Source organism: Pleurodeles waltl, chromosome 3_1 (assembly GCF_031143425.1).
Source record: "Pleurodeles waltl isolate 20211129_DDA chromosome 3_1, aPleWal1.hap1.20221129, whole genome shotgun sequence".
Lineage (NCBI taxonomy): Eukaryota > Metazoa > Chordata > Amphibia > Caudata > Salamandridae > Pleurodeles > Pleurodeles waltl.
In genome coordinates this window covers 879130714-879140969 of record NC_090440.1, presented here as the reverse complement: position 1 = coordinate 879140969, position 10256 = coordinate 879130714, and the positions used below count along the sequence as shown (strand labels likewise).

At 42.5% G+C, this 10256-nt stretch overlaps 1 protein-coding gene across 2 annotated transcripts in view; it reads left to right on the top strand.

Moving 5' to 3' along the window:
- The first annotated feature begins 3958 nt into the window (after positions 1–3958).
- OSCP1 (organic solute carrier partner 1) overlaps positions 3959–10256 on the top strand; it is a 131025-nt gene continuing 124727 nt past the window's right edge. For both annotated transcript variants that reach the window (XM_069223864.1, XM_069223865.1), the window contains exon 1: positions 3959–4236. In XM_069223864.1, coding sequence (XP_069079965.1) covers positions 4125–4236 — 112 coding nt within the window. In that variant the 5' untranslated portion in view covers positions 3959–4124. The remainder of the gene's footprint in view (positions 4237–10256) is intronic.

Here is a 10256-nt window from a genome sequence, read left to right as displayed (position 1 = left end):
TGCTTCCATGTTCAACCTGACCCTATTCATATAGTCTTCTCCTTTCCCACTAGCTGAATTTTGTGTGGAATTCAGACTGTTGAACCACTGTGTCAGCTGTTGCGCATTCACCCCCATCAGGGTAGCGTTCACATCGACTGCCATCGATGGTTGCGGCAACTTTTCAGTGTTCGATGTTAGGGGTATTATCAGTGGGGGGCTCGACCTCACCAGTGTTGACTGAGCACATATGGGACTAAACTCCATCAAGGACCCAGACCCAGTTGGCTGAGCCGCTATCGGAGTTATCCCTGGAGTGTTTTCTATGCACCTCCTTTCGGTCCCATTCTGCAGCATTGATCCCTGACTGCTCGGACCCAAGTTAGGCTGACTATACAGAGGTACCGGTGGACCTACAGTAATGGGTAGTGATATTGCGTCTGGGTTCTGTCCATTTCCCATGTTCTGTGGCATGTTCATGCCCACACCATGGGTCATCATTGTCGGCATGCCCATCTGACTCCCCGTCATCTGAGCATGTGCAGTTCCTCCCTGCATCTGCTTTTGAGGCATCAAAAACTGAGTTGATTCAGCTTGTGCCATTGTTTGGTTGTAACCATTCTGTACTCCCCTTACGGTTGGATCTAGAATCATTCCTGCACTGTTATCACTGTTGTAGTACCCTGGCATCTGCGGCTGATAATTTTCTGCTGGTTTCAACACGGGCACATCTGGATATATTCTCCTAACCTGCGGTATCTGCGGGGTGAACAGCAGACTCGGGTCCTTAGATCCCGATGACGCTCCTGAACTCTGGGTTTCACTGTTCTGTACCGGTGCCGGAGGGGCAGAACTGGTACTTGGACCTTGTCCATTCTCTGCATAAGGCGGTGGATGGTCGTTCAGCAATTGCATTATCAACTCCTCATCCTCTAACTCCTCTTCTCTTCTCAACTTTTCCTCGCGGTGGACCTAGCCCATCATCATTTTGTCAATCTATTTTATCCAAGAAAAATCTAATTCAACTTCTCGAGTGGGGGTCTCAAAATGCGTAACCGTTAATTCAACACCATGTACTTTAAGAGTACAGGGTCCCAAAAGACGTAACCGTCCTCTGCTACCATCTACTGATAGAGCGGTCCGTAGTAATAATTTACCTGTGTTCGGATGCTCTTTAGGCCGATGAATCTTTTGACTTAGTGGGAACTCTTTGTACTCTTAATCGATCAGTCTCATCAAAAATCAATAATCAATAACGAACATAAGCAACACCTTGATCAACATAACACTTAACAATTAGTCCAGAATACATTTCGACGAACCTGGCCTCTCAGCCAGGAATAACCACACCAGTTTATTGCAAAGTTAGTGAATTTTATTTCCCTATATTAACAAAGCTAGCACAATATAAATGTGTCTCAACACCAAATGATAAACATATATGAACATTAATAGCTGTCCATAACGTCGAAACAAGTGCAATCTATGAAGCATTTGAATCACGAGGCATTCGATAATGGCAATGCAAATCACTAATACGATAATCTGTAATGAACTAATGGCATACATTTAGTCAGCATAACAAGATCTCAAATTGCATCGTGCGACATATGGAATCCTCGTCTAACCTCAAATTAGCATTGGCATGTGGGACTTCATGCAAAAACAATTTAGCAACATTAATTTAGAAAAACTCTTAACTAGGGATCTTACCAAAAAAAATCAGCAGTTGGTTACCTAAAAGAAACACAGTGCAATTTTACAATTTCCTTTCATATTTACCAATTACGATCAGCATACAAGGAAGTCTTCGTCTCACAGGTACCGTTCTTCGGTCAGCATGGGTACCATTTCTTGCTCAGCATGAGACGGACAAAGGGGCAGGGGTGGACAGGACAAATGCCTCACGGCGGCAAGGTAAAACTACTACTTCATGCAAAGGTACAAATCAAAGTTAAAGTCTCTAGGGCAAGAATCATCAAAGTCTCTTTCTCTCGATTAGAGAAAGCATCAAAGTCTCTTTCAAAATGGCATCGCAGCAAAGTGGGCCATAATAGCTACGAAGTCAAAATGGCGGGATGTCCGATGATAGAGAGATGATAGCGCAATGGCAATCATAGCGCGTAATGGCCGTAATGGCTGTAATGGCTGTAATGGCTGTAATGGCTACCTTCTTCTCATGCACCTGATTTTTATAGACAACAGTTCGAATCCAGTAGGGTCTTCCATTGGAGGGTTCATAGGTTAGCTTCAAATTGACCAATCAAAAACGACAGTTCTCAAGCTTTTACTTAAGCATACATTATCCTTGGAGATGGGTACGCAAGTTGCAACATTGTCTACCAATTAGCTCACTTTCAGAGCCTCCATTGTCCGCACCTGCAAATCGACCTTGAAGTAAGGAGAAAATATGCCAGGCTGGCACGAAACCTTAAGATAAGCATGTGAACAGTTTCTGTGGAAAAGTACAGCTTCAAGCAAAAATACACGTTTATTAGCACAGTGGAAAAATACGAGCACCTAAACCGTGAGACCGGGCAACTAGGCCAAAGCCTCCGCTAAAGTAATGTTAAGCTAAAACATTTCAAACAAGCAAATCATAGCACACGTTTATGATTATGTCGGATTAGTGCAATTCTAATACACCATGTTATATAAAGCACGCATATAAACGTTGGCAAACTACTCTGAGGGCACATTTTGTCCCCGTACAATCTTTATTAGTTCGGTTAAAGTCACACATGATTATTTCAGTACTACGTTTAAGCGTTAATAAATCAAAACCTTCATTTTCTGCTTCATCAGCACTTCAAACTTCACAACACGTTCGAGTCACGAACTTCAGATCCGTCGCCCTGGAACCAGGTAAGCGTCCAGCCAACCCAGGTTGTGCCTTAACTCCAGGTTTCCTTGTCGCCAAAAATGTTGAGATGAAAGGTCAAAGACGCGTTTCTTGTTCGAAATGGAGTTTATTTCAGGAAGACACAACCTGGCATTCAGCTCTCTGACTCCACTCGATCAACCGCCCTCCTTCGAATACCCACTCCCCTTACATTACAGAATTAATGATGGCTTAGTTAAGCACATCATAACAAAATCAATAGGCGGAATCAATACTTAATTTGAGCCAGTGGTTTCCGGTGCTCGGCACAGGCACATACTTAGCACCGGGGCTGGTGACAGTCTGCCACATTGTGGAACTGTCTGCTAAATATGTATATGAGTATTATAGCTGTTTATTATTTTAATACACATTAATACTTACTAATTTGTGCCACCGAAGCCATACTTATAGCTTTGGAGGCCTTGAATAGTATGGATTGAAACACTTGTAGGAGCGTGATAGTTAGTAGTTGTGTTAGTACTGTCATTTGCATAGCACGCTGGGCTATGGATGGTGCAAGCTGCTGTGCCCTCCAGATGAGGGCCCTGGCCCTTCTCGTTTTACCAATTAACCGCTGGCCGGAGTACACTATCCTAATTTTTATTTTATTTCTCACTTTCCTCTTTTAAAATGTTGGCACGTATGAATTCTGTTTTTTCCATTAAATGGGGGCAATTGTAGTTTTAACGTGCCCTCGCCGGCAAACTTAATTTACTACAATGAGCAAAATAACTGTTTGCGTTTGTCCCTCGAAACGTCACCCATAAGAGAATGTAAATGTTACGCTTCGGCACTCCACAGACATAAAAAAAATGTAGCTCTGTTGAGCCAATGTACAGTCTTCAAATTGAGACTGCATTATAAGAATGTGAGTAATTCTAAGGTTGTATTTGTTGTCCAGAAAATCAAGTTGGCACAATTTGTGAGACAATGCTAATTGTTTAGGCTTTACAGATCTATAGTCATTTTCGATTCTAAACCCGCATTCAATATGGCCGCTCCATTTGCCGGCGGAACGTATCACTTCAGACATTTTCACGGTTACGTGCTGCAGTACGTCACGGTTCTGAAGGAGGATTGGGCGCTGATTGGTCTTTGCTGTCTGCGTTGGCCTGGCAACTGTGATGTGGCGTCTGAGAAGAGGAGGCCCTGGCAGGAAGACCCCGTACCTAAGCTTTGCCTTTCCCAAGACCCCCCATCGCTAAGTCAACGCCGTGTGCTTCTCCATCTACGCAGGCAGATAGAATCACCGAAACTAGCCATGTCTTTACGAACGCTGCCGCTTCTCTTCATTAACCTGGGCGGGGAGATGCTGTACATCCTGGACCAGCGTCTGCGGGCGCAGAGCATCCCGGGGGACAAGGCTCGGAAAGGTGAACCGTCTCCACAGTACACCCCACCCGTCCTTCGCTACCAAATGTAAACGAGTCCATCTTCCTCTAAACCAAAGGGTACAGAGAATTCCAGGGAACGCTAGAAAAACGACATAGCCGTTGTTCCTTCGCACACATACATCCAAGGGCCTACAAAGGTGGGTTCCTTGCACCTCAAATTGATCCCGCAGCCTGAAACAACAGGGGATCCGGGTGTCAGGCTCAGTCCAATAAGGATGACCGACCCCTTGGCTGCACACTATCCGCCTTACGCAGTGTATCTTAATACCTCAGTCACAAACACTACGGCACCTAAGAGCTCCGACTATGAAAAGAGAACGACTGGTAAATGTGAACATCTTGACGCCCTTTTCGCTTCCCCCGCTATCCACCACAAAGTCAGGGCTCAGATCATTCATCCGATAGGAAAAAGCCTTCAAATGCGAACCTGCCCCCTTCCCAACTCCAACAGCACATCCCACTCGCCCTCAATAGAACACCTTTACAGCTGTGGGTTACAATCATCTAAGGAGATGGGCTTCACAAGCGGACATTTGCTGCTTCTCATGACAGTACCTCCGTCTTCTGGGCGTTCATTCATATTGATCACTCTCCCGCAGTAAGACTCAGAGTGCCGATTACCACATACCCCAGAACAAATCCTCTCTATCCAACACGACAACCCCCAGCATCAGACCCTCATCCTTCGCTGCGGCTATTCCCTGACACAATACAGTCATTTTCCATCACTGCAACTAGCCCCTCTCAGGCATAGGGCCCATCGCAGGCATAGAGCACGCCGCGAGACACAAACCTGAAAGGTGTTGCTCCATCTAGGTCTGGGGTCACGCAACATCTGGTTATAGATCTTGGGGGGAAAAACCCATGCTCCCTCCCTCAATCCATTTTCCACAAACACACAGATATAGCAGCCTTCACCAGAGTAGACTCAACACCCGAAGGGGACAAATCCGCAAAAAAATTAAAACTGGTATGACAATAGTTAAAACTACCTCGACAGCGCACTGAAGGCAACAGAAGACATTGCCTGTAAAAGTGCCACTTCATGCTACAGCACATCTCACTTAAGTTCCTTCAGAGTGCCAGGGTGGCTCTTCAAAGTGTAGACTATCCTGATAGACATGGACAGGACAGGTGAACTTGCTAGTAGCATCCTCCAACACTGCACAAACACACATTATTTCACGAAATATATTTTTTTAAAGGTGATCCTATTCCCAAGAAGGTGCTCCTTATAGCACCCCAGCACCTTTCTTGCAACATCTCCATCTGATGACATTTGAAAGGACAGAGCAAGAAAGGCGATCTGAAGCTTAGATCCCCAACTCACTAAGCACATACCATGTTGTAAACAGCGAGCATTGATCCAAACCAAAGGCAGGGGAAGAGATAAATCAAGAATACAACTACATCCGTGCCTCCAAGTTAACACTGTCCTTCTAAAGTTGTAACTGTTGATTTCCAGGTTTCGTTTTGGCTGTGTGCTCCTCTTTTCATAAGATTTGCCGCTGGTTGTTACATCTTTCCTTGCCGAGTTTTCAAATGATGTGTCAGGTTGTTCCTCTGGTAGCTTACTGTAATTCAGTTACTGTTTATAGAGAGGCCATGCTTTGAAATCTGATTTCCATGAGAATGTAGTGAAGTTATAGTGTGTGTATAATATATAATGCTAGCGCCTCGAGTTCTGATTCTTCATACATAAATTGTTTATGTAATTTTGAATACTTTGTACATTTCAGGGAGTTGTGGTCAGAGTTTACTGCTTAGTTGACTATGAGATTTAGACACATCTGACAATCAACATTTATGCTGCCCTATTTTATTGAGTACTACTCTGGTGACACTATTAGAAACGCATGGTTACTGTTGTATGAAATGTGAATAGATTGTGTTTAAGACAATCCTTCCATAGATAAAGTAACTATGGATCGATCAGAATGGAAGTGAATAAGAGAGGAGGTACATCGGGATGTAACAAGTCAAATAAATGGCTGTGAAATAAACCCAGCAGGCAAAATAAGGCGATGAAAAGAAAAAAAAAACGACGGTCAGACACAAAGTATACTAATTTGGGTTGTAATGGGTGAAAGAGAAGAAGTTGTGGCGTCAACATTTTTGCGCGGTATCATCGTCTCTAACTGTAGAACGGTTTTGGATTGCAGGTGGATAAAATAACATTCAATGATGCATAGCTTGCCTAAACCTCAAATATTGCAGATCACAGACTCATGAAATCTAGAGAGACGGAATTTCATGTGATGTTTTGTGTGCCCATTTCTATCTTTAAATGGGTGATCTCCTAATGATGAGGCTTGCTGATTAAAACACGCTCTGGCTATTCTGAGCGTGTCTAGTAAGGAGATGACATACAATTTGTGATTTTTGTTCATTAGATCAGTGAATCACACAAGGCCACTGCGGATGCTGGAGTGTTCTTGGAATTCATTCAGATACTTGTTTGAAAACATTTGAGATTAAAGAGTGTAAGTGTGCATTGGGAACCTTTCAAGGAATGCATTTATGTGGAAACACGGTTATCAGTACAGCGCTTTAGCTATAGACAAAGGACGTCTCAGCAGTTAGGAGATGTTGATACGAGGGCTTGGACCAATGATTCCAGTATATGGCCTGCAGAAGGGAGGGCTGGTCGTTAAACTTGTTGTGACATCTGCCGAAACCTGCAACTGCGTTTTTGTGCTCTTAATTCTGCTACCAATACAAATAGTCGTGTGAACTGTTAGTCAACAGAAGATGAGGCTTTTTAGTCACTGGCTGGACCCAGCATTTATCTCCTCGCCCTTTGCTATAATTAGTTGGGAACATTTAGCTGTATCTGATGGTAAAACCGTTTGTTGTGGAGTTCTTACAAGCCTCTTAATCTATAGGTTACTATCAATCTTGAAACGAGGATTCAAATAGTTTATTTCGAAGTTAACATTAAGGACAGTATTAATTTAGGTTGATTTATTTAATATTTTGAGAATTCTTTAACTACAAATATTTACAGTATTTTTAAATGACTTAGGGTATTTTCTCTAGGTTTGCTTTGACTTCTTATGTAGCAAGTTTGTGACCTTTTATTTCAAAAACAGTAAAAAAAAAACAAGTTTGAACATTCTCAACATTACCCTTTAGCCATTTCCAAATAAATCAATTTTGGGCCAAACCTTTTGCTAGCTACTTACGCGTTCCTTAACATGCCCCGTCTCTTTGGTTGTAGAGCTGCATTCTGTAGCCCGGTCATTTCTTCGATATTTGCCCTGCTTTGGGCCTGATAGAACTTGATTGAGCACCAAAAGACTGTATTTTCCCAACTCTGATTGAAAAAATCATTCTAGAAATATACGCCCAAGAGGTCTGAAGTGGTCAGTGGAGTATTTATTTTCTGTATAGTACTGTGTTTTATACCTTGGCATGTGCATTCTTTTCTTACAGAGCGGATCCGGGATGCACACTGGAACAAACGTTATCTGTTTTGTTAGGTCACTCATTGTTCAGAATCTACCTTACTAGGTTCGGCCTAAGGGTTTTAGGTAATTTCATTTTGGTGCAGGAGGCAAATCGCAAGAGAAAGTTTGGGCATACACGCAGAATGTGTATGCAAAGGCATAGATTGTAGGGAACCGGACCATGAACTGCAGGATAAAGTAATTAATCAGTGTAATTAGAGCAGTGGCTCAAGCGGAGCTATAGACACCTAGCAAGAAGGAAGGTCCAGTGATTAGGCCTGATTATTTAGGTGTTCATGTAATGGGTTGCCTCGCGATTCAAGAGCAAACCACAAACCTTTCCACTTTACCCTATTGGTAAAATTAGCCAGAGTAGACTAAGCATCTAATAGTTACAGCAAGATAAACAATACATGATGGACAGAAATAGGTATTCCCATGGGAAAAAATCGTCAAGAAGTAAATCCAGAAACTACGAAGCTTTGTGAAGGGAGAAAAACGCCAGATCTGGAAGGCAAACAGGCTAGATTCCAGAGACGAGTAACATACAGGTCCTCACATAAGCAAGGAACAGGGACTCTGGGTGTGTGGAAATATTGAATCAGAAGCATCATTCTGAAAGGCTAGGAAACAGGATAATATAGTGTAAAAGCAAAGAATGGAAACCCAGCGGTAAGCAGCACTTGCTACCAGGCAACATGTTAGTCTCAGAGGTTCAGACCAGGATCTTCTTTCACAATGATAATCTATTATCAAGACTTATCTGCGACCAAGACAGACCTTGGGTTTAGTTCAGAAATAAAGGAGAAAGCATACATGTAGTATTAGTAAATGCGTGTGAACTTTTTTTCTACCCACCGGTAACACAATTTTAAGGTAAAATCTTGAATCTGCATTCATGCAAATGGAGTTTGATAATTCAGAGTCCTGTATTTCAGATTTTATTTAGCGCAGAGAAAGCAGAGTGTAGAAAATAGATGATGATTTTGGATCAAAAAGCCTTTTGTAGTATCTGGTAGCATCACGCAGGCTTGATCAGTTGATTGTATTGAGACCAGAAACACTAAAATCACCCTTTTTCCAGGCATCAGAACGTGTCAGAATATGTTTTTTTGTCATAGAAACCAAACAATTTGAATATCCAATAGGATTTTGTATTTGTTATCAAAAAAATGAGTAAATTAAATATGTCGTTTTTAAACCTTACACAGACCTGAAATTTTCGATACTCGACACTCATTTCACATTTCACAAAAGTTAGGTTTCTTTGGTTTCATATTCTTCGGTGTTGACTGGGTGTTCATACAAATGTACAAGCAATTGCTGGTGAATTTAAGTGTTCATTTAAAAAATAATAGCCATAAACAAGGAGTCGATAATAACTGTTCAGACTGCTGTCTGTCATAAACAGTGGATACTGTAGGCCTTTTGGGGCTACTTACTGGTATGCCCTTCACGAGACTTGAGTGCTAGCCTTCTGTGTAGGTGTGTCATGTTGCCTGGACTCAGTTGTGGCTTTGGAAAAGAATGTTGCCAATGCATGGAAATCCATTGTTTGGGAAGCCAGGTCTCGTTGAAGGTTGTGTGCACTCACAGTTGACAGTGGGTTTTGATTAAATGTGGGAGGGTTAGTTTGAGAAGGTGGAGTGGGGCAGGTTGGTGGGAAAGGGGAGGTGGCAAGAAAAATGGATAGATTTGTTCTGAATGTTTTTCTTGAACCCACTTTGTTTGTTTTATATGCTTCGTGTAGATGAATGGACAGATGGGGACAGAAAAAGAGGTACTGTAACCCTTCAGCTGCATGCCATAGTCCAAGAAACACATGCACACCCACTTGCAAAGATGCTTAAAACCCTGTAGCCCACAGTGTGGTAGCAGTAGTAATTATTAATGCTGGAAGCAGGATGCGAAGGTTTGTAATGCCAAGTTTATCGGTCACAAAATATATTTGTGCTTATATAGCAGGGATGTGGATAATAAGCGATTGAGTTCTAGTTTATTCCTGCATCTACTATAACTTCTCCCACACCATCTTTACTTGGCCCCCTTCACGGTTACCGTTATGGGCTTTTCAGCCAGCCTTTTCAGTCACACTAGGTACTAAGCAGCCCTACACAAATTCCTAGCAGCCAGGTTTTTTAGAAATATTATGAACCACCTTGACAGTTCTTGGTTCATCCTTTCAAGTCATCGGCGTTCCAAGGCAAACGGATACTCTTCTAACATTACAGCTTTTGCCAAGTGGAGATAAGAGTGTGGAGAAAGGCATGCAAGGTGATTATTAGCACAGGTTAATCTCTGAGGTTTTATGGTTAATGCTGCTGTCATGACCAGGTTAATTGTCAAGCTGGTTTACAATTGTTGAAAAACTTTCTCCCAGGGAGCCCTAATACTGGTGCTGAGTATGCCACTCTGCATTGAAGGTGAGGAACAGCATATCAGGAAAGGGGTTCTTTGACTGTGATGAAACTTTTTGGTTTGCACTTGATAAGGGCAAAAATCACCGCTTATTGCAAGTCTTATGGTGGTTTCCTATGGCATAGTGATGAT